The following is a 24845-nucleotide window of genomic DNA, read 5'->3' on the forward strand; positions in this document are numbered from 1 at the left end:
GGCCGATATTTGCTATTTTTCACATATCGGTATCGGTCGGATATGGGTAAATATCGGCCGATATTTTTTTTCCCTTTAATTATTTACTGCATCGTAATGTGGCAGCGCACCTGAATGCAGCCGCGGTGTAGACGGGCTGCACGGACCGGACTGGGGCAACAGTTTATTCAAATTATCTCCAGCATAAATTCACACGTCTCCAAAAGAGAATATGTTTTTACTAAGTTTAAACAAAGTGGAGCGGACAAATATCGGATATCGGCAGAAAATGTTCATATCGGACCATCCCTAAAAAAATTTACAAAAAATGACAAAAAAAATGACAAAAAAGCTACAAAATGAGTTGAAAACCCCCAAAAATGATGGAAAAAAATCTGACGTGAGGAAAAAGATCCATTTAGTTTTGTAGGTCTTTGAAATGAGGTGTTACACTGGCCTACAGGATTTGGGTAAAGCTGATCTGGAGAAAACGCTCTCGGTTCAGGCGGGAGTGAAGAGGTTAAAGATCGAATATTCCGCGTTACTCAGGATATCGAGACCTTTAAGCCAGAATTTAACTTCTACAGACCGAATTACTGACGTCCTGACGGGCGCAAAGCGAGGGTCAGCTTCTCCGCCAATCGCAGAGGAAGGTGAGTCTGTCGCCGGGCAGGTTTCAGGTTCACGCTCGAGTCTACGGAGCAATCGTTACACTTTTACAGCAGTGCGAGCGCTTCATTCACAGTTTGAACAGAAAAGAACACTGAACACTGACGGAGAGGCTCCACGGCCGCCGCGGAGAAACGCTGGGTTTGGTGGAACGTGATCGAGACGAGAAGAAAACACGGTGATGGAAAGAAACGGGAGGGACGGACGTGAAAGTCAAACGCTGGGGAGAGAATGTGTTCCTAAATGAGCAGGTTTGAAATGGTTCCCTACGTCCTACATCTGTGGACCTCAGAGGTTCTGCAGACTCTGGTCAGACTCTGGGTCAGACTCTGGGTCAGACTCTGGGTCAGACTCTGGTCAGACTCTGGATCAGACTCTGGGTCAGACTCTCAGACTCTGGTCAGACTCTGGGTCAGACTCTCAGACTCTCAGACTCTGGATCAGACTCTGGGCCAGACTCTGGGTCAGACTCTGGGTCAGACTCTCAGACTCTCAGACTCTGGGTCAGACTCTGGGTCAGACTCTCAGACTCTCAGACTCTCAGACTCTCAGACTCTCAGACTCTCAGACTCTCAGACTCTGGCTCAGAGTCTGGATCAGACTCTGGGCCAGACTCTGGGTCAGACTCTGGGTCAGACTCTGGGTCAGACTCTCAGACTCTCAGACTCTGGGTCAGACTCTGGGTCAGACTCTGGGTCAGACTCTGGATCAGACTCTGGATCAGACTCTGGATCAGACTCTCAGACTCTCAGACTCTCAGACTCTCAGACTCTCAGACTCTCAGACTCTCAGACTCTCAGACTCTCAGACTCTGGGTCAGACTCTGGGTCAGACTCTGGGTCAGACTCTGGGTCAGACTCTGGGTCAGACTCTGGGTCAGACTGTCAGACTGTCAGACTGTCAGACTGTCAGACTGTCAGACTGTCAGACTGTCAGACTGTCAGACTGTCAGACTGTCAGACTCTCAGACTCTCAGACTCTCAGACTCTCAGACTCTGGGTCAGACTCTGGGTCAGACTGTCAGACTGTCAGACTGTCAGACTCTCAGACTCTCAGACTCTCAGACTCTGGGTCAGACTCTGGGTCAGACTCTGGGTCAGACTCTCAGACTCTCAGACTCTCAGACTCTGGATCAGACTCTCAGACTCTGGATCAGACTCTCAGACTCTCAGACTCTCAGACTCTCAGACTCTCAGACTCTCAGACTCTCAGACTCTGGGTCAGACTCTGGGTCAGACTCTGGCTCAGACTCTGGCTCAGACTCTGGCTCAGACTCTGGCTCAGACTCTGGCTCAGACTCTGGCTCAGACTCTGGCTCAGACTCTGGCTCAGACTCTGGCTCAGACTCTGGCTCAGACTCTGGGTCAGACTCTCAGACTCTGGGTCAGACTCTCAGACTCTGGATCAGACTCTGGGTCAGACTCTCAGACTCTGGGTCAGACTCTGGATCAGACTCTCAGACTCTCAGACTCTCAGACTCTCAGACTCTCAGACTCTCAGACTCTCAGACTCTCAGACTCTCAGACTCTCAGACTCTGGGTCAGACTCTGGGTCAGACTCTGGGTCAGACTCTGGGTCAGACTCTGGGTCAGACTCTGGCTCAGACTCTGGCTCAGACTCTGGGTCAGACTCTCAGACTCTCCTGTGAGGCTCATACTTTGACTTTACTGTATTGATTGTATTGATTATTTTTCCCCTGTGTGTCCAGTTCTCTCCAAAATGGCGTCATTTGTCAGAGCTTTGTGGCCCCGCCCTCAGGTACAGCTACTCAAGTACATGAACTTCAGTAACTTGAGTAGTTTTATCATACAGTACTTTTCACTTCTACTTGAGTGTCTGTTTCTTACTCGAGTACAAGTTATTTCTGTTTCCTGTGAGTAAATATTTCATACTCACTACTGCCCCCTCAGGTCTTATGTGTAACTGCAGCTTCTGGTGAACAGGTCTGAGCTCATCACACGTGAGGACATGGAGGAACATGAAGGGGGAGGAACAGACTTTTACAGTTTTAAACTCTATAGTAAAGTTCAGGGGTCGGCAGGTTTGTGTCGTGGAGGCTGATTTTCATCAAACACCCAAGGGCCGAAGCTCAACATCGTGGCCTAAAGTAAAGAACTATTTCCAAGTGTCCGGGCTTTGGGATCCACCGTTACCCTCAGGTGACGAGGACCCAAATAACACTGTCATTTGTCATATATATATATAAAATATTGTTGTTTTGTGGAACAAGCAGGAGATTTCCCTTTAAGACTGAAATCATGATCCAAACATCCTCAGAAAATGGCATCACAAACAGATGAGGAAATATTCCACCTTAGATCTGAGTGTTGTATGTAGTGTTATAATGATACAAATGTAAAGGAAAGAGTCTAACGTAGGGCTGCGCGATTATTGAAAAAATAATAATCACGATTATTTTTCTCATAATTGAAATTGACGATTATTTGTTGCCTTTAAAAAAAAGTCTTTATTTTATTTATACATTTATTAATAAAAAAAAACTGTGCTGAATATTTTCTGTTTTCTGAATAGTCCTTAAAGTACAAATGATTTCAAGTTTGCCTCGATTAAGGAGAGGTCTCTGTTTCACACCTGCCCCCTGCTGGCCAGCCCTCACACCTGCCCCCTGCTGGCCAGTCCTCAGACCTGCCCCCTGCTGCCCTCACACCTGCCCCCTGCTGGCCAGCCCTCACACCTGCCCCCTGCTGACCAGCCCTCACACCTGCCCCCTGCTGGCCAGCCCTCACACCTGCCCCCTGCTGGCCAGCCCTCACACCTGCCCCCTGCTGCCCTCACACCTGCCCCCTGCTGGCCGGCCCTCACACCTGCCCCCTGCTGCCCTCACACCTGCCCCCTGCTGGCCGGCCCTCACACCTGCCCCCTGCTGGCCAGCCCTCACACCTGCGCAAGCAAACTGAGCAGCGCGGCCTGATGACATCATCACACAGCGCTGTTTGTTTTTTTGTCGAGCAAAAGCACGAGCCGTGGCACGTGAAAAGCGAAGGGAAAATAATCCCAGCGCCGTGAAATAATCCAAGAAAAAATAAATAAATAAATACAAAAAAAATTGACAAAAAAAATAAAATAAATTTGTTTATGCTAATTTTGTGATCGTTTAGTGTAATAATCGAAAGCGTGGTCGAATTTTGATTAATTGCACAGCCTTAGTCTAACGTTATAATTGTTCTGTTTTCTGGTTCTAGACGACGAATATTTTAGTATCAGGCATCGAAAAGAGCACTGGTTTTCTCTAAAAACATGTACAATAGGTGAATCCTCCTGCAGGTGATCGTGTCTCCACATCTGGAGAACAGCCCCTGACGCTGCACTAACAGATGACGCCATTTTGGGCACTATGGGGGGGCCGACTTCACACAGGTTTAATAATAGGTTTCTCACCTTTTAAATATTTCTATTTTCAAACCTTCGAACTTCAAATGGACGAATGGCCTCGGTGTCCAGGGCGTTTGGTGTGAGTTTCCCGACACAAAAACAATGTGATGTATGAGCTTCAGACCCTGCTGATCCACACAGACCCCCCTGTGTGTTTCAGTCCAGAGCCAGGAGGGGGGTGCTGGTTTCTCTGTCGGCCGATTTCAACGTCCCGGGCTCCACCACGGACTGAGACCTGCAGCACAAACACCGGGTTAAACCAGGGCCACGTGGAGACTCTGCCCTACAAAGGGAAAACACAGTAACTGCTCTGGGTGAAACTGAGAAAACTGACCTTTTTTTGATGTCCTGTGAAATTGATTTGAACTTTATCATTGGTTTCTTTTTTATTTTGTAGCTTTTATGGTAGAATTATTGTGGGTGTAAAACACAAACTCTAAATATACTCTAGTCCCTTAAAATGCACATACTGCACTTTTCCTTTGTACGAGCCGACATTCCACATATGGTTATACAAAGGAAAAGTGCAGTATCTGGTGCTTGTTGTGTCAATTGATGTTTCTTTGCTTTCTGATAATTACATTTATGTTAGTAGATTATCATCTGCATAAATATCCATCATAATTTGAGTATTTGAGATGTAAAAGTAGTTTATGTTACGCATTTTTTGTTGGTAAGGGGAATCCATGTACTGCATTAGGAGTGATTACTCTATGTAAGTAATTTTTATAAGAACCTAGGGCTGTGCAATTAATCGAAATTCGATTACGATTTCAACAGTAAACGATTACAAAATTAGCATAATCGCAAAAAATCGATTCTAATATTTATTTATTTATTTTTTTCAAAAACTTTTATTTATTTATTTTTTTCACTTTTTTTCTCAAATTTTTAATTTTTTGATTTGTGTCACTTTTCTGCTGGATTTTTGTCTTTTTTTTTAATGGATTTTTGTCTTTTTTTTTTATGGATTTTTGTCTTTTTTTTATGGATTTTTGTCTTTTTTTTTTTATGGATTTTTGTCTTTTTTTTATGGATTTTTGTCTTTTTTTTTAATGGATTTTTGTCTTTTTTTTTATGGATTTTTGTCTTTTTTTTTATGGATTTTTGTCTTTTTTTTATGGATTTTTGTCTTTTTTTTTAATGGATTTTTGTCGGATTTTTGTCTTTTTTTTATGGATTTTTGTCTTTTTTTTTATGGATTTTTGTCTTTTTTTTAATGGATTTTTGTCTTTTTTGGGGGGGATTTTTTTTTTTTTTTTTTATGGATTTTTGTCTTTTTTTTAATGGATTTTTGTCGGATTTTTGTCTTTTTTTTATGGATTTTTGTCACTTTTTTGATGGATTTTTTTAAAGGCAACAAATAATCGTTTGAATAATCGTGATTTCAATTATGACAAAAATAATCGTGATTATTATTTTTTCAATAATCGAGCAGCCCTATAAGAACCCAAACTATTTGGACTTGAATCTAATTAATTCAACAAACAAACGAATCCATTTTGAACTTAAATTCTAAACTTTGTACAAAAATGAAAAAGTAAATATATAAAAATGTTCAATGAACCATGATTGAGCATCAGTTTTTACTTTGATTAAACTCTTTCCGCGGTAGTTCTATTTTTGGCCATTTCGACACCATCTGCCCCTGTGACAGTGTCAGAAGAGCGTTCGAAATTCAAGGCAGTGAAGGTGATGAAGCCGAGCCAGTCTTTGCTTAGAGGGAGTCCACAGGGGAATGTTCAGTTACTGCACTTTTCCTTGGTTTTTGTCTCAATTTTGTAGTTACTGCAAATTTAATTATGGATTTTCTCTAAAACGGAATAGTTTTGAAACAAACCACTTTGGTACAAGATAGTACAGATAAGAAGAAGTTCAAATCTGCTCTTAACTCAATTTTGACAAAATGTTCAGTTACTGCGTTTTTCTTTTGTACGGCAGGACTGACCTCTATCTATAAAACTAATATACAACCTCTCTTTTTGCTGCAAAAGAAAGCAGTTCGAGTGATCAGCCAGGCAGAACAGAAGGCTAAACGTCTTCAAACTGCATGATCTTGTTGATGTTTACAAAGCTCACAGTGTCAGGCTCCCTCAGTGTTTACAGGAGATGTTTCAAACTAGAGGATCTATAACAACCTCAGAGGAACTGATCTGCTACAGAAACCTCTGGCGCTCAGTGATACTAAGAGGAGGAGTTTATCAGTCAAAGGCGTTGATCTATGGAACGGTTTATTCATCTTAAGGCTCCAAAACTATTAAAGCATTTAAGAAAATGTACAAGTTAAACATGATAGAGAAGTATTAACACTTGAATGAAGACCATTAGAAGAGAAGTCGATCGAGGAAACAAAGCATCATTTCTGATGTTGAAGTTTAAGTTTTGTGCTTAAGTGTTTCCATCGTTGGTATTAGAGAAAGTGTATAATGAGTCTCTTTGGACGCAGAGTCACAGTTTGTAAAAGGGTTTAGAGGCAGAATAAGTCTCGGCTTCAGCCTAAACCCCTGTCGCTCAGGCATCATTTAGATTAAACTCTTCATGTATGTGTTTTCTTATTGTATAATGTCTAAGATCTTTGGAAAACATGTGATTTAAATGTTCATAACTAACTAACGAGTGTGAGGCGGACCTGTTGATGACGTGCAGCGCGTCGTAGGTCAGCGTGTACTCGGACTCGTCGCTGTAGTCCGGCCCCAGGAGGGTCCGAGCCCAGAGCCCCACGTCGTACGGCGGCAAAGAGCCCCCGAACTCCGACGGCAGGCACTCCACCCCGATCAGCTGCTGCAGCGACGTCAGGTTGTTCCCGTGGAGGTATATCTGAGGAGGATTACATCACTCACTAACACAGCTCTGTGAACAGCGCCACCTGCTGGAGGAGGCGTGGACGCAGACCGAGCACTGTCTCTCCAGGTACGCTTTACCCAAAACACTGTCTCTCTAGTTACGCTTTACCCAAACACTGTCTCTCTAGTTACGCTTTACCCAAACACTGTCTCTCCAGTTACACTTTACCCAAACACTGTCTCTCCAGTTACGCTTTACCCAAACACTGTCTCTCCAGTTACGCTTTACCCAAACACTGTCTCTCCAGTTACTTTACCCAAACACTGTCTCTCCAGTTACACTTTACCCAAACACTGTCTCTCCAGTTACGCTTTACCCAAACACTGTCTCTCCAGTTACTTTACCCAAACACTGTCTCTCCAGTTACACTTTACCCAAACACTGTCTCTCCAGGTACGCTTTACCCAAACACTGTCTCTCCAGTTACTTTACCCAAACACTGTCTCTCCAGTTACACTTTACCCAAAACACTGTCTCTCCAGTTACACTTTACCCAAACACTGTCTCTCCAGTTACGCTTTACCCAAACACTGTCTCTCCAGGTACGCTTTACCCAAACACTGTCTCTCCAGTTACACTTTACCTAAACACTGTCTCTCCAGTTACACTTTACCCAAACACTGTCTCTCCAGTTACTTTACCCAAACACTGTCTCTCCAGTTACACTTTACTCAAACACTGTCTCTCCAGTTACTTTACCCAAACACTGTCTCTCCAGTTACGCTTTACCCAAACACTGTCTCTCCAGTTACTTTACCCAAACACTGTCTCTCCAGTTACACTTTACTCAAACACTGTCTCTCCAGTTACACTTTACCCAAACACTGTCTCTCCAGTTACGCTTTACCCAAACACTGTCTCTCCAGTTACTTTACCCAAAACACTGTCTCTCCAGTTACACTTTACCCAAACACTGTCTCTCCAGTTACTTTACCCAAACACTGTCTCTCCAGTTACGCTTTACCCAAACACTGTCTCTCCAGTTACACTTTACCCAAACACTGTCTCTCCAGTTACGCTTTACCAAAACACTGTCTCTCCAGTTACTTTACTCAAACACTGTCTCTCCAGTTACGCTTTACCCAAACACTGTCTCTCCAGTTACACTTTACCCAAACACTGTCTCTCCAGTTACGCTTTACCCAAACACTGTCTCTCCAGTTACGCTTTACTCAAACACTGTCTCTCCAGTTACGCTTTACTCAAACACTGTCTCTCCAGTTACGCTTTACCCAAACACTGTCTCTCCAGTTACGCTTTACCCAAACACTGTCTCTCCAGTTACTTTACCCAAACACTGTCTCTCCAGTTACTTTACCCAAACACTGTCTCTCCAGTTACACTTTACTCAAACACTGTCTCTCCAGTTACACTTTACCCAAACACTGTCTCTCCAGTTACTTTACTCAAACACTGTCTCTCCAGTTACACTTTACCCAAAACACTGTCTCTCCAGTTACACTTTACCCAAACACTGTCTCTCCAGTTACTTTACTCAAACACTGTCTCTCCAGTTACACTTTACCCAAACACTGTCTCTCCAGTTACGCTTTACCCAAACACTGTCTCTCCAGTTACGCTTTACCCAAACACTGTCTCTCCAGTTACACTTTACCCAAACACTGTCTCTCCAGTTACACTTTACCCAAACACTGTCTCTCCAGTTACACTTTACCCAAAACACTGTCTCTCCAGTTACACTTTACCCAAACACTGTCTCTCCAGTTACACTTTACCCAAACACTGTCTCTCCAGTTACTTTACCCAAACACTGTCTCTCCAGTTACGCTTTACCCAAACACTGTCTCTCCAGTTACACTTTACCCAAACACTGTCTCTCCAGTTACACTTTACCCAAACACTGTCTCTCCAGTTACTTTACCCAAACACTGTCTCTCCAGTTACACTTTACCCAAACACTGTCTCTCCAGTTACGCTTTACCCAAACACTGTCTCTCCAGTTACACTTTACCCAAACACTGTCTCTCCAGTTACACTTTACCCAAACACTGTCTCTCCAGTTACACTTTACCCAAAACACTGTCTCTCCAGTTACGCTTTACCCAAACACTGTCTCTCCAGTTACACTTTACCCAAACACTGTCTCCCCAGTTACACTTTACCCAAAACACTGTCTCTCCAGTTACGCTTTACTCAAACACTGTCTCTCCAGTTACACTTTACCCAAACACTGTCTCTCCAGTTACACTTTACCCAAACACTGTCTCCCCAGTTACACTTTACCCAAAACACTGTCTCTCCAGTTACGCTTTACTCAAACACTGTCTCTCCAGTTACGCTTTACCCAAACACTGTCTCTCCAGTTACGCTTTACCCAAACACTGTCTCTCCAGTTACTTTACCCAAACACTGTCTCTCCAGTTACTTTACCCAAACACTGTCTCTCCAGTTACGCTTTACCCAAACACTGTCTCTCCAGTTACGCTTTACCCAAACACTGTCTCTCCAGTTACTTTACCAAAACACTGTCTCTCCAGTTACACTTTACTCAAACACTGTCTCTCCAGTTACACTTTACCCAAACACTGTCTCTCCAGTTACTTTACTCAAACACTGTCTCTCCAGTTACACTTTACCCAAAACACTGTCTCTCCAGTTACACTTTACCCAAACACTGTCTCTCCAGTTACTTTACTCAAACACTGTCTCTCCAGTTACACTTTACCCAAACACTGTCTCTCCAGTTACGCTTTACCCAAACACTGTCTCTCCAGTTACACTTTACCCAAACACTGTCTCTCCAGTTACGCTTTACCCAAACACTGTCTCTCCAGTTACGCTTTACCCAAACACTGTCTCTCCAGTTACACTTTACCCAAACACTGTCTCTCCAGTTACACTTTACCCAAACACTGTCTCTCCAGTTACACTTTACCCAAACACTGTCTCTCCAGTTACACTTTACCCAAACACTGTCTCTCCAGTTACACTTTACCCAAACACTGTCTCTCCAGTTACTTTACCCAAACACTGTCTCTCCAGTTACACTTTACCCAAACACTGTCTCTCCAGTTACGCTTTACCCAAACACTGTCTCTCCAGCTACACTTTACCCAAACACTGTCTCTCCAGTTACACTTTACCCAAACACTGTCTCTCCAGTTACGCTTTACCCAAACACTGTCTCTCCAGTTACACTTTACCCAAACACTGTCTCTCCAGTTACACTTTACCCAAACACTGTCTCTCCAGTTACGCTTTACCCAAACACTGTCTCTCCAGTTACACTTTACCCAAACACTGTCTCTCCAGTTACGCTTTACCCAAACACTGTCTCTCCAGTTACTTTACCCAAACACTGTCTCTCCAGTTACACTTTACCCAAACACTGTCTCTCCAGTTACGCTTTACCCAAACACTGTCTCTCCAGTTACACTTTACCCAAACACTGTCTCTCCAGTTACACTTTACCCAAACACTGTCTCTCCAGTTACGCTTTACCCAAAACACTGTCTCTCCAGTTACGCTTTACCCAAACGAAAGCTTCATGAACAAAAGCGACAATATCGAGATGAAAACGCAAGACAAGAAAAGGCGGGGCTTAACCCTAGAACTCTATTTATCTGAGTGTCCTGGGTCTGTCTGGGACGTCTCTGAGGGCCTGAGTCTGTCTGGGACGTCTCTGATGGCCTGGGTCTGTCTGGGACGTCTCTGAGGGCCTGAGTCTGTCTGGGACGTCTCTGATGGCCTGGGTCTGTCTGGGACGTCTCTGAGGGCCTGGGTCTGTCTGGGACGTCTCTGATGGCCTGGGTCTGTCTGGGACGTCTCTGATGGCCTGGGTCTGTCTGGGACGTCTCTGATGGCCTGGGTCTCTGTCTGAGACGTCTCTGATGGCCTGGGTCTGTCTGGGACGTCTCTGATGGCCTGGGTCTGTCTGGGACGTCTCTGATGGCCTGGGTCTGTCTGGGACGTCTCTGATGGCCTGAGTCTGTCTGGGACGTCTCTGATGGCCTGGGTCTGTCTGGGACGTCTCTGAGGGCCTGGGTCTGTCTGGGACGTCTCTGATGGCCTGGGTCTGTCTGGGACGTCTCTGATGGCCTGGGTCTCTGTCTGAGACGTCTCTGATGGCCTGAGTCTGTCTGGGACGTCTCTGATGGCCTGGGTCTGTCTGGGACGTCTCTGAGGGCCTGGGTCTGTCTGAGACGTCTCTGATGGCCTGAGTCTGTCTGGGACGTCTCTGATGGCCTGAGTCTGTCTGGGACGTCTCTGAGGGCCTGAGTCTGTCTGGGACGTCTCTGATGGCCTGGGTCTGTCTGGGACGTCTCTGATGGCCTGGGTCTGTCTGGGACGTCTCTGATGGCCTGGGTCTGTCTGGGACGTCTCTGAGGGCCTGGGTCTGTCTGGGACGTCTCTGAGGGCCTGAGTCTGTCTGGGACGTCTCTGAGGGCCTGGGTCTGTCTGGGACGTCTCTGATGGCCTGAGTCTGTCTGGGACGTCTCTGATGGCCTGGGTCTGTCTGGGACGTCTCTGATGGCCTGGGTCTGTCTGGGACGTCTCTGATGGCCTGAGTCTGTCTGGGACGTCTCTGATGGCCTGGGTCTGTCTGGGACGTCTCTGATGGCCTGGGTCTGTCTGGGACGTCTCTGAGGGCCTGGGTCTCTGATGGCCTGGGTCTGTCTGGGACGTCTCTGATGGCCTGGGTCTGTCTGGGACGTCTCTGATGGCCTGGGTCTGTCTGGGACGTCTCTGATGGCCTGGGTCTGTCTGGGACGTCTCTGAGGGCCTGGGTCTGTCTGGGACGTCTCTGATGGCCTGGGTCTGTCTGGGACGTCTCTGATGGCCTGGGTCTGTCTGGGACGTCTCTGAGGGCCTGGGTCTGTCTGGGACGTCTCTGAGGGCCTGGGTCTGTCTGGGACGTCTCTGAGGGCCTGGGTCTGTCTGGGACGTCTCTGATGGCCTGGGTCTGTCTGGGACGTCTCTGAGGGCCTGGGTCTGTCTGGGACTTCTCTGATGGCCTGGGTCTGTCTGGGACGTCTCTGATGGCCTGGGTCTGTCTGGGACGTCTCTGATGGCCTGGGTCTGTCTGGGACGTCTCTGATGGCCTGGGTGTTTCTCCTGCAGGCTCATGTTTCCATAGTGATGAAGGTCGGGGAGGGTCAGTGTTTTTAATAATAATAATAATGCATTGGTTTTATATAGCGCTTTTCTGGACACTCAAAGACGCTTTACATTGCATTATTCGTTCACTCCATACCCGGTGGTGGTAAGCTACTATTGTAGCCACAGCTGCCCTGGGGTAGACGGACGGAAGCGAGGCAACCAGTCTGCGCCATCGGCCCCTCTGACCACCACCAACCTCTCACTCACTACATTCGCGAGGCGTCCTGGTGTTACCAAACCGTCTCCCATCCAGTGTTAATTTTGACTAAAATGTAATTTAATTTTTGTCTAGTTTTAGTCGACTAAAATTGCATGTAAATTTAGTCGACTAAATTTAAGACTAATTTAGTCGACTTATATTGATAATATTCATTATAATCATATTTAATGTTGTTCCTCTGCTTCATGTTTCTGCTCCACATGAACAAAGCTCAGAGCTGATCCTTTAAACATGATCTGAGGCTCTTTCAGACGCTCAATACAAGTTTGGATGATTTTAGTCTCTCCTTTTCATTTTTATTTAGTCTGATTTTAGTCGACTCAAACATCTGGACATTTTAGTCACAGTTTTAGTCTCATGAGAAACTTTTAATTTAGTTTTAGTCCAATTTTAGTCACAAAAATATCACTTTGACTAAGATTTAGACTAAATATTTTAGTCAACAAAATTAACACTGGTCCCATCCAAGTACCGACCAGGCCCTTCCCTGCTGAGCTTCCAAGACATACATATTTCTTTATTTCTCTGCTCATGTGTCTCTGGCCTCACACTAAGTGAGGAACACAGAGTTATTTATATTCAGTTTCTCTCTCCTGAAGGACACTGAGCTTCACCACAGAAGCCTCACAGATCCAGAAAGAGACAAACGTTAGATGAAAAAGCGAGGCGTTCCTCTGGCCTGTAAGCCCTAGTGGAGAAGCTTTTAGATTTGGGTAAAGCCGAGCTGGAGAGGCTGCGCTGGGTGAAGGCCGTGCTCTGTGAAGGCCGTGCTCTGTGAAGGACGTACCCGTTTCCTGGTCTTGTCCTTGAGGAAGGGCTTGATGATGGTGTACATGGCCTGGATGTACCACGGCTGGTTCACAAAATGGATTCCCCCGAAACGCGCCGGGAAACTGTCCTGTGGAAACACAAACACCCAGATGTTCAGGAGTCAGAGGAAACCCTGGTGTTTCGTACGTGGAGCCTCTTGATCTCCATCTTCAGCTCGTTGGAGGTGAGTTTGGTTAGTTTCTGTGTCATGTTTCGTACCTGGTTCTCGTTGGAGGTGAGTTTGGTTAGTTTCTGTGTCATGTTTCGTACCTGGTTCTCGTTGGGGGTGAGTTTGGTTAGTTTCTGTGTGATGTTTCGTACCTGGTTCTCGTTGGAGGTGAGTTTGGTTAGTTTCTGTGTCATGTTTCGTACCTGGTTCTCGTTGGGGGTGAGTTTGGTTAGTTTCTGTGTGATGTTTCGTACCTGGTTCTCGTTGGGGGTGAGTTTGGTTAGTTTCTGTGTCATGTTTCGTACCTGGTTCTCGTTGGAGGTGAGTTTGGTTAGTTTCTGTGTGATGTTTCGTACCTGGTTCTCGTTGGAGGTGAGTTTGGTTAGTTTCTGTGTCATGTTTCGTACCTGGTTCTCGTTGGAGGTGAGTTTGGTTAGTTTCTGTGTGATGTTTCGTACCTGGTTCTCGTTGGGGGTGAGTTTGGTTAGTTTCTGTGTGATGTTTCGTACCTGGTTCTCGTTGGAGGTGAGTTTGGTTAGTTTCTGTGTGATGTTTCGTACCTGGTTCTCGTTGGAGGTGAGTTTGGTTAGTTTCTGTGTCATGTTTCGTACCTGGAGCTCGTTGGGGGTGAGTTTGGTTAGTTTCTGTGTGATGTTTCGTACCTGGTTCTCGTTGGAGGTGAGTTTGGTTAGTTTCTGTGTGATGTTTCGTACCTGGTTCTCGTTGGAGGTGAGTTTGGTTAGTTTCTGTGTGATGTTTCATACCTGGTTCTCGTTGGAGGTGAGTTTGGTTAGTTTCTGTGTGATGTTTCGTACCTGGTTCTCGTTGGAGGTGAGTTTGGTTAGTTTCTGTGTGATGTTTCGTACCTGGTTCTCGTTGGGGGTGAGTTTGGTTAGTTTCTGTGTGATGTTTCGTACCTGGTTCTCGTTGGGGGTGAGTTTGGTTAGTTTCTGTGTGATGTTTCGTACCTGGTTCTCGTTGGAGGTGAGTTTGGTTAGTTTCTGTGTGATGTTTCGTACCTGGTTCTCGTTGGAGGTGAGTTTGGTTAGTTTCTGTGTCATGTTTCGTACCTGGTTCTCGTTGGAGGTGAGTTTGGTTAGTTTCTGTGTGATGTTTCGTACCTGGTTCTCGTTGGAGGTGAGTTTGGTTAGTTTCTGTGTCATGTTTCGTACCTGGAGCTCGTTGGAGGTGAGTTTGGTTAGTTTCTGTGTGATGTTTCGTACCTGGTTCTCGTTGGAGGTGAGTTTGGTTAGTTTCTGTGTGATGTTTCGTACCTGGTTCTCGTTGGAGGTGAGTTTGGTTAGTTTCTGTGTCATGTTTCGTACCTGGTTCTCGTTGGAGGTGAGTTTGGTTAGTTTCTGTGTGATGTTTCGTACCTGGTTCTCGTTGGAGGTGAGTTTGGTTAGTTTCTGTGTCATGTTTCGTACCTGGTTCTCGTTGGAGGTGAGTTTGGTTAGTTTCTGTGTGATGTTTCGTACCTGGTTCTCGTTGGGGGTGAGTTTGGTTAGTTTCTGTGTCATGTTTCGTACCTGGTTCTCGTTGGAGGTGAGTTTGGTTAGTTTCTGTGTGATGTTTCGTACCTGGTTCTCGTTGGAGGTGAGTTTGGTTAGTTTCTGTGTGATGTTTCGTACCTGGTTCTCGTTGGAGGTGAGTTTGGTTAGTTTCTGTGTGATGTTTCGTACCTGGTTCTCGTTGGGGGTGAGTTTGGTTAGTTTCTGTGTGATGTTTCGTACCTGGTTCTCGTTGGAGGTGAGTTTGGTTAGTTTCTGTGTGATGTTTCGTACCTGGTTCTCGTTGGGGGTGAGTTTGGTTAGTTTCTGTGTGATGTTTCGTACCTGGTTCTCGTTGGGGGTGAGTTTGGTTAGTTTCTGTGTGATGTTTCGTACCTGGTTCTCGTTGGAGGTGAGTCTGGTTAGTTTCTGTGTGATGTTTCGTACCTGGGGCTCGTTGGAGGTGAGTTTGGTTAGTTTCTGTGTGATGTTTCGTACCTGGGGCTCGTTGGAGGTGAGTTTGGTTAGTTTCTGTTAGGGCTGTGCAATTTCACGATTTCGATTACAACAGTAAACAATTACAAAATTAGCATAATCGCAAAAAATCGATTATAATTTTTTTTTTCAAATTTTTTATTTTATTTGTTTTTTTGTTTTTTTTTAATTTAATTTTTTGTTTCTAATTTTTAATTTTTGGATTTTTGTCACTTTTTTGCTGGATTTTTGTCACTTTTTTAATGGATTTTTGTCTTTTTTTTTATGGATTTTTGTCTTTTTTTTATGGATTTTTGTCTTTTTTTTATGGATTTTTGTCTTTTTTTAATGGATTTTTGTCTTTTTTTTTATGGATTTTTGTCTTTTTTTTTTTGATTTTTGTCTTTTTTTAATGGATTTTTGTCACTTTTTTTAATGGATTTTTGTCACTTTTTTGCTGGATTTTTGTCTTTTTTTTTAATGGATTTTTGTCTTTTTTTGCTGGATTTTTGTCTTTTTTTGCTGGATTTTTGTCTTTTATGGATTTTTATCACTTTTTCTGCTGGATTTTTGTCTTTTTTTTATGGATTTTTGTCTTTTATGGATTTTTGTCACTTTTTCTGCTGGATTTTTGTCTTTTTTTTATGGATTTTTGTCTTTTTTTTAATGGATTTTTGTCATTTTTTTAATGGATTTTTGTCTTTTTTTTATGGATTTTTGTCACTTTTTTGCTGGATTTTTGTCTTTTTTGCTGGATTTTTGTCTTTTTTATGGATTTTTGTCACTTTTTTGCTGGATTTTTGTCTTTTTTCTGCTGGATTTTTGTCTTTTTTTTATGGTTTTTTGTCACTTTTTTGCTGGATTTTTGTCATTTTTTTTTATTGGATTTTTGTCTTTTTTTTTAATGGATTTTTGTCACTTTTTTGCTGGATTTTTGTCACTTTTTTATGGATTTTTGTCACTTTTTTGCTGGATTTTTGTCACTTTTTTGCTGGATTTTTGTCTTTTTTTAATGGATTTTTGTCACTTTTTTGCTTGATTTTTGTCTTTTTTTTTTGCTTGATTTTTGTCTTTTTTTTATGGATTTTTGTCATTTTTTTATGGATTTTTGTCGCTTTTTTGCTGGATTTTTGTCTTTTTTTTGCTGGATTTTTGTCATTTTTTTATGGATTTTTGTCACTTTTTTGCTGGATTTTTGTCACTTTTTTCTGTGTGATGTTTCGTACCTGGTTCTCGTTGGAGGTGAGTTTGGTTAGTTTCTGTGTGATGTTTCGTACCTGGTTCTCGTTGGAGGTGAGTTTGGTTAGTTTCTGTGTGATGTTTCGTACCTGGTTCTCGTTGGAGGTGAGTTTGGTTAGTTTCTGTGTGATGTTTCGTACCTGGTTCTCGTTGGAGGTGAGTTTGGTTAGTTTCTGTGTGATGTTTCGTACCTGGTTCTCGTTGGGGGTGAGTTTGGTTAGTTTCTGTGTGATGTTTCGTACCTGGTTCTCGTTGGAGGTGAGTTTGGTTAGTTTCTGTGTGATGTTTCGTACCTGGTTCTCGTTGGAGGTGAGTTTGCTTAGTTTCTGTGTGATGTTTCGTACCTGGTTCTCGTTGGGGGTGAGTTTGGTTAGTTTCTGTGTGATGTTTCGTACCTGGTTCTCGTTGGAGGTGAGTTTGGTTAGTTTCTGTGTGATGTTTCGTACCTGGTTCTCGTTGGGGGTGAGTTTGGTTAGTTTCTGTGTGATGTTTCGTACCTGGTTCTCATTGGGGGTGAGTTTGGTTAGTTTCTGTGTGATGTTTCGTACCTGGTTCTCGTTGGAGGTGAGTTTGCTTAGTTTCTGTGTGATGTTTCGTACCTGGTTCTCGTTGGGGGTGAGTTTGGTTAGTTTCTGTGTGATGTTTCGTACCTGGTTCTCGTTGGGGGTGAGTTTGGTTAGTTTCTGTGTGATGTTTCGTACCTGGTTCTCGTTGGAGGTGAGTTTGGTTAGTTTCTGTGTGATGTTTCGTACCTGGTTCTCATTGGGGGTGAGTTTGGTTAGTTTCTGTGTGATGTTTCGTACCTGGTTCTCGTTGGAGGTGAGTCTGGTTAGTTTCTGTGTGATGTTTCGTACCTGGGGCTCGTTGGAGGTGAGTCTGGTTAGTTTCTGTTAGGGCTGTGCAATTTCACGATTTCGATTACAACAGTAAACAATTACAAAATTAGCATAATCGCAAAAAATCGATTATAATTTTTTTTTTCAAATTTTTTATTTTATTTGTTTTTTTGTTTTTTTTTAATTTAATTTTTTGTTTCTAATTTTTAATTTTTGGATTTTTGTCACTTTTTTGCTGGATTTTTGTCACTTTTTTAATGGATTTTTGTCTTTTTTTTTATGGATTTTTGTCTTTTTTTTATGGATTTTTGTCTTTTTTTTATGGATTTTTGTCTTTTTTTATGGATTTTTGTCTTTTTTTTATGGATTTTTGTCTTTTTTTTTATTTTTGTCTTTTTTTTATGGATTTTTGTCACTTTTTTTAATGGATTTTTGTCTTTTTTTTAATGGATTTTTGTCACTTTTTTGCTGGATTTTTGTCTTTTTTTTTGCTGGATTTTTGTCTTTTTTTGCTGGATTTTTGTCTTTTTTTGCTGGATTTTTGTCTTTTTTTGCTGGATTTTTGTCTTTTATGGATTTTTGTCACTTTTTCTGCTGGATTTTTGTCTTTTTTTAATGGATTTTTGTCACTTTTTTGCTGGATTTTTGTCCTTTTTTTGCTGGATTTTTGTCTTTTTTTTGCTGGATTTTTGTCTTTTTTTTAATGGATTTTTGTCTTTTTTTAATGGATTTTTGTCTTTTTTTAATGGATTTTTGTCGCTTTTTTGCTGGATTTTTGTCACTTTTTTGCTGAATTTTTGTCACTTTTTTGCTGGATTTTTGTCATTTTTTTTGCAGGATTTTTGTCATTTTTTTAATGGATTTTTGTCATTTTTTTATGGATTTTTGTCACTTTTTTGCTGAATTTTTGTCACTTTTTTGTTGGATTTTTGTCTTTTTTTTGCTGGATTTTTGTCGCTTTTTTGCTGGATTTTTGTCACTTTTTTCTGTGTGGTGTTTCGTACCTGGTTCTCGTTGGAGGTGAGTTTGGTTAGTTCCTGTGTGATGTTTCGCACCTGGTTCTCGTTGGAGGTGAGTTTGGTTAGTTTCTGTGTGGTGTTTCATACCTGGAGCCCCTCGATGGGGGTGAGTCTGGTTAGTTTCTGTGTGATGTTTCGTACCTGGAGCCCCTCGATGGGGGTGAGTTTGGTTAGTTTCTGTGTGATGTTTCGTACCTGGAGCCCCTCGATGGCCAGCTTCAGCACGTTGGGCGTGAGCTTGGACGCCTGTTTGAAGGAGAAGTTGCTCCAGTCGATGATCAGGATGAAGCCGTTCACCTGGAGCTCGGGGTTCTCGATCAGGACCTCCAGAGACAGAAGGATGGCCCTCAGGATGTCGATGAACGAGTGTCTGAGGAGAAGGAAGGTCACAGTCAAACACACGTTCTCGCAGTAGACGAGTCTGTAAAGTCTGCAGAGCCCCACCTGGTCTGGTCCCAGTTGGAGGCGAACAGCAGGAGGATCTTTCGTCCGTGTTGGTCCGGAGTCTCCAACACTCCGGGGAAACCGTCCATCAGAGCTCGCTTTATCCCCGGGTCGTCCACCTGAGACAGAGACACGTGTGAAACAGCAGGGCCACACCAGGGCCGCTCCTCTAGCCCGAGCTTGAAGAGCAGAAAGAGACCTTGAAGCTGTGGAAGATGTGCAGGTGCTGCTGGCGGAACAGGAAGTACTGGCTCAGGAGTCTGAAGGATTCTGATTGGTTGAACTTCCGCGCTCGGAGGAAGCGGAGGATGAAGTCGTCGTCTGTGCGGAGGAAACCGATGTCGGGGCGAGTCACGATCATGTCCCGCACCTGAGGATGAGAAGCAGGAGAAACGTGAAGAGCTGAGGACGAGAAGCAGGAGAAACGTGAAGAGCTGAGGACGAGAAACATGAGAAACACGAGAAACACAAAGATCTGAGGACGAGAAACAGAAACATGAAGATCTGAGGACGAGAAACACGAGAAACACGAGAAACATGAAGACCTGAGGACGAGAAACACAAAGATCTAAACAGGAACATGTCCCACACCTGAGGACGAGAAACAGGAGAAACATGAAGACCTGAGGAGTGTTGTGATAAGTTTAGCCAGTTAAGCTGGTAAACCACACTGCCGTCTGGTCGCTGGACCACCTGCTGGGGCCTCTGACTAAACCAGGTAGAAAGACCGGCTTCTTCCGGCACGGTGGCGCAGCGGTTGGTGCTCTCGCTTCACAGCTAGAAGGTCCGGGTTCGATTCCCACCTGGACGGGGCCTTTCTGTGTGGAGCATGTTCTCCCCGTGTCTGCGTAGGTTTCCTCCGGTTTCCCCTACCACTAAAAACATGCACAATAGGCCAGGATGAATGATGTGTGTGAGTGAATGTGTGGTGGTGTCAGAGGGTCCGTTGGCGCAGACGTGTGTAGTCGCAAAAGCGCCTCTGACAGTCTCCCCCAGGGGGCGCTGAAGCTACAAACGTAGTTCACACCGAGTATGGAGTGAATGTACAAGTGTCTCATGTAAAACGCTTTGTGACTATATGTCTGTGAAAGGCGCTATATAAATAAAGATCTTCTTCTTCTTCTTCCTGTGCTCCAGACGAGACCCTCACCTAAAAGACAATAGGCCCGCATGGCCCATCTCCTCAAAATGACAAAGATCTCCTTCTGCCTCCAAACGCCGCCATGATGCATCACCAGGCAAAGCGCCTTCTGATGGCCTGCAGTGACATCTCCAACTGTATTAACATTTCTCTGTTTCTGTGCTTCCCTCTGTTCTGTATGACCCCTGTCCTGCTGCTCTGTCTGTGGTGCTCACCTTATAAAGGTGATGCCAAAGCTGAGCAGGGCAGAGCTGACCATGACCTCGCGTCATGCGTAACTTCTCCGCAATCATTGCATTGTGTAATAAACAAACATCTTGACTAGACAAACATCTCTTCAGCTTTATTAAGCAGGAAAATCCACAACAGGACGAGAAACACGAGAAACACGAGAAACATAAAGACCTGAGAACGAGAAACACAAAGATCTGAGGACGAGAAACACAAAGATCTAAGCAGGAACATGTCCCACACCTGAGGACAAGAAACAGAAACATGGAGATCTGAGGACGAGAAACACGAGAAACACGAGAAACACAAAGACCTGAGGACGAGAAACACGAGATACACACAGATCTGCCAGGATCGTGTGTTGGAATCTATTTGGATCTCACTGTGAATAAAACCAGAATGATTTTTCCTGCCTTTTTGTCTCATTTTAAAAGTTTGTTCCACTGACTCTCAGTTCAACAGTTCAAACCTGCTCCAAACTCTGCAGGAATCGTCACTTTGAACACCAGCAGAAGAGCACCAGGTGGAGGTTTCACTCACCTGCTGGATGTCGTGGTGAAGCGTGTCCGGGTTCTCGTTCAGCTCCAGCCGGGCCTTTTCCGTGGCCTCGGAGCTCAGGCCCGAGTGAGGCTTGCTCATCTTTATCAGCGCGTCCCCAAAACAATCAAAGAGAGAGAAAAATACAATCCAGGGAGTCTGAGGGAGCCCCGCAGGTTCTTCCAAAAAATATTCACCAAAAGTCGGAATTCAAGTTACATCAGAAAACTTTGGCAAACTTTAACGTGTTTGATTTACATCCAAGACGCGGATGGAAACGCCGTTTACGCTCGGTTTAATCTGGGATCTGGGTGGATTCGGAGACAATCATTGGCTTTTCCAGCAATTTCTACAGAAAAAAACAACATTCAAAAAAGGAAAGTACATCCGCTTCAGCAACGTGTGGGTGTTTAAAGCTTCCTCAGCATCGTGTCTACATCATCAGCAGCGGGAGGCGCAGTCGTCACAGGCGGAGGCGGTTAGTCCACTGAGGCATTCTGGGAAACACAAACCAGGACAGAGTCAGTCCACTGAGGCATTCTGGGAAACACAAACCAGGACAGAGTCAGTCCACTGAGGCATTCTGGGAAACACAAACCAGGACAGAGTCAGGCCACTGAGGCATTCTGGGAAACACAAACCAGGACAGAGTTAGTCCACTGAGGCATTCTGGGAAACACAAACCAGGACAGAGTCAGAATCAGGTTGGACTTGGAGAACAGGGATCCCCGTGAGCTGTCTCCAAATGCACGGCTACTCTAGGGTCAAAACTAAAATGTAAAAAAATAAAAGGAATTGGAGAAATATTTGGGCAAAAATGGCGGAAATATTAGCAATAAAAAATACCCCAAAATTAGGATAATGAACTGGTAAAATGAGGAAAAATTGGAGCAAAAAAAATGAAAAGGAATTGGGAAAATATTATGAAAAACATTTAACAATTATGGAAAAAAATAATGCTAAAAAATTGGATAAACAAGAAAAATTGGAACAAAAATAAGAAAAAAATGGGGCAAATATTGGCCAAAAAAAATAGAAAATTTGGGGTGAAAATAAAAAAAAAATGGGGGGAAAATGGGGCCAAATTGCGGAAATATTAGCAATAAAAAATATGCAAGAATGAGGATAATGAACTGGTTAAATGAGGAAAAATTGGAGCAAAAAAATGAAAAGGAATTGGGAAAATATTTGGGCAAAATGGCGGAAATATTAGCAATAAAAAATACCCAAAAATGAGGATTATAAATTCTTAAAATTTTAAAAATTGGGGCAAAAATATGAAGAAAAAAAATGTGGGAAAATATTTGGCAAAAAATCAGAAAAAAATTGGGGAAAAGATCAGTAATGAATAATGAGCAAAAAAAAAAAATAGAAAAAAAAAATATGTGAAAACGAGAAAAATTGGGGGGAAATATAAGAAAATAAATTAAGAAAAATGGGGCAAATATTGGCCAAAAAATGTGAAAATTTTGGGGGAAATTTTTTTTCAAATGGGAAAAAAAAGGGGGAAAATGGGGCCAAATTGCGGAAATATTAGCGATAAAAAATATGCAAAAATGAGGATAATGAACTGGTAAAATGAGGAAAAATTGGAGCAAAAAAATGAAAAGGAATTGGGAAAATATTATGCAAAAAAAAGTAACAATTAGGGGGAAAAATAAACCAAAAAATGTCAAAAAAAATACAGAAAAATTGGGGGAAATTGTGAAAATATCAGTAATGAAAAATGAGTACAAAAAAAAGTTTTAAAAAATTGTGGGGGGAAAATAAGAAAATAAATTAAGAAAAATGGGGCAAATATTGGCAAAAAAAATAGAACATTTGGGGTGAAAATAAAAAAGAAATGGGGCCAAATTGTGGTAATATTAGCACTAAAAATAAGCAAAAATGGGGATAATGAACTGGTAAAATGAGGAAAAATTGGAGCAAAAAAATGAAAAGGAATTGGGAAAATATTATGCAAAAAAAAAGTAAAAATGTGAAAAATACTGAAAAAATGGGGGCAAAAAAATAAGGGTAAAAAATTGGATAAACAAGAAAAATTGGAACAAAAATAAGAAAAAAAAAAGCTAAAAATGGGGCAAATATTGGGCAAAGAAATTTGAAAAATTTGAGTGAAAATTAAAAAAAATGGGAGGAAATGGGGCAAAGTTGCGGAAATATTAGCAATAAAAAATACGCAAAAATGAGGATAATGAACTGGTAAAATGAGGAAAATATTACGCAAAAAAAAGGAACAATTTGGGAAAAAATAAACCAAAAAATGTAAAAAAAAATACAGAAAAATTGGGGGAAATTGTGAAAATATCAGTAATGAAAAATGAGTAAAAAAAAAAGTTTAAAAAAATTGTGGGGGAAAAATAAGAAAATAAATTAAGAAAAATGGGGGAAATATTGGCAAAAAAATAGAACATTTGGGGTGAAAATAAAAAAGAAATGGGGCCAAATTGTGGTAATATTAGCACTAAAAAGTAAGCAAAAATGAGGATAATGAACTGGTAAAATGAGGAAAAATTGGAGCAAAAAAAATGAAAAGGAATTGGGAAAATATCTGGGCAAAAATGGTGGAAATATTAGGAATAAAAAATACCCAAAAATGAGGATTATAAATTCTTACAATTAGAAAAATTGGGGCAAAAATATGAAAAAAATGTGGGAAAATATTTGGCAAAAATTAAGAAAAAATTGGGAAAACGAGAAAAATTGGGGCAAATATTGGCCAAAAAATGTGAAAATCTGAAAATTAAGCAAAAATGAGGATAATAAATTATTCAAATTAGAAAAATTGGGGCAAAAATCTGAAAAAAAAATGTGGGAAAATATTTGGCAAAAATTAAGAAAAAAAATGGGGAAAAGATCAGTAAATGAATAATGAGCAAGAAAATAATTTGAATTTTTTTTCTGTGAAAACGAGAAATATTGGAGCAAAAAAAATGAAAAGGAATTGGGAAAAGTAACAATTAGGGAAAAATGTCAAAAATACAGAAAAATTTGGGGAAATTGGCAAAATATCAGTAATGAAAAATTAGCAAAAAATAAGGGTAAAAAATTCAATAAACAAGAAAAATTGGAACAAAAATAAGAAAAAAAAAATGCTAAAAATGGGGCAAATATTGGGCAAAGAAATTTGAAAAACAACATTTGGGGAAAAAACATTGATTTGAGCTGAAACCAAGTGACTTCCTTTCATTCTGTCCCTGGACCTGAACAGCATCAGAGACAGATCTAGTTCCTGCTTCATCAGACACGGGTTTGGTTTAAACAGCTCCACTTCTGCTCCACATTTTAATCTCCCTGATTGGTCCGAGTGCAGCGTCCAGATGGTGCTGCGTTCAAGGCCTTTGTTCCCGGATCAATAATAACTGAAGGGACGGAAAACCCGGGACCTCGAACGCCCCACGAGACCTGGCGGTCCCTGGGGATCCATTTCAATGAGGTCAGTCTGGTTTAGGAGAATACATTTACTGATGAATAAGGAACACGTATGTTCCAGTGTTAACAGGGCTCAGGCAGCAGGAAGACCAGGCGTTTAAGGCCTTTTTAAAACAAGCCAGAAATCTGTGGATAAGAGGCAGGACCAGGATTTGTAAAAAGAGTTGTTTGGATGAACATGATGTGATGTTTAATGTGGCCTCAGTGGAGCAGACAGTGGAGTCGAGCACCTGCAGGATTCAGGCCACAGATCTGGGGGATCCTGAAGCCTGTGCAGCCGGAGACCCCGAGTCCCGGAGTCCCGGAGTCCCGGAGTCCCGAAACCCGGAGTCCCCGAGTCCCCGAGTCCCCGAGTCCCGGAGTCCCGGAGTCCCGGAGTCCCGGAGACCCGAAACCCGGAGTCCCCGAGTCCCGGAGACCCCGAAACCCGGAGTCCCCGAGTCCCCGAGTCCCCGAGTCCCCGAGTCCCGGAGTCCCGGAGTCCCGGAGACCCGAAACCCGGAGTCCCCGAGTCCCGGAGACCCCGAAACCCGGAGTCCCCGAGTCCCCGAGTCCCGGAGACCCCGAGTCCCGGAGTCCAAGAGTCCAGGAGTCCAAGAGTCCCGGAGTCCAAGAGTCCAGGAGTCCAAGAGTCCAAGAGTCCAGGAGTCCAGGAGTCCAGGAGTCCAGGAGTCCAAGAGTCCAAGAGTCCAAGAGTCCAAGAGTCCAAGAGTCCAAGAGTCCAAGAGTCCAAGAGTCCAAGAGTCCAAGAGTCCAAGAGTCCCCGAGTCCCCGAGTCCCGAAACCCGGAGTCCCCG

The 24845-nt window shown here is 43.1% G+C and overlaps 1 protein-coding gene across 1 annotated transcript; it reads right to left on the minus strand.

The window, feature by feature from the left end:
• Positions 1-4191: 4191 nt before the first annotated feature.
• On the minus strand, positions 4192-21089 carry clvs2 (clavesin 2). The gene is made up of 7 exons (XM_079576656.1): positions 20620-21089; positions 18907-19077; positions 18708-18826; positions 18459-18633; positions 13014-13124; positions 6671-6858; positions 4192-4276 (listed from the first exon to the last, which is right to left on the minus strand). The coding sequence occupies exons 1-7, from the start codon at positions 20716-20718 to the stop codon at positions 4198-4200; spliced, it is 942 nt and encodes a 313-aa protein (XP_079432782.1). The 5' UTR covers positions 20719-21089; the 3' UTR covers positions 4192-4197.
• Positions 21090-24845: the final 3756 nt, after the last annotated feature.

Source organism: Gobius niger (genome assembly GCF_951799975.1).
Source record: "Gobius niger genome assembly, chromosome: 18".
NCBI classification, from domain to species: Eukaryota; Metazoa; Chordata; class Actinopteri; order Gobiiformes; family Gobiidae; genus Gobius; species Gobius niger.

Coding starts and splice junctions, on each gene's coding strand:
- clvs2 (XM_079576656.1), bottom strand. CDS start 20,718: ATGAGCAAGCCTCACTCGGGCCTGAGCTCCGAGGCCACGGAAAAGGCC. Junction 18,634..18,707: donor TCCAACTGGGACCAGACCAG/GTGGGGCTCTGC, acceptor CCTTCTCCTCAG/ACACTCGTTCATCGACATCC. Junction 13,125..18,458: donor TGGCCATCGAGGGGCTCCAG/GTACGAAACATC, acceptor GTGTTTCCACAG/GACAGTTTCCCGGCGCGTTT.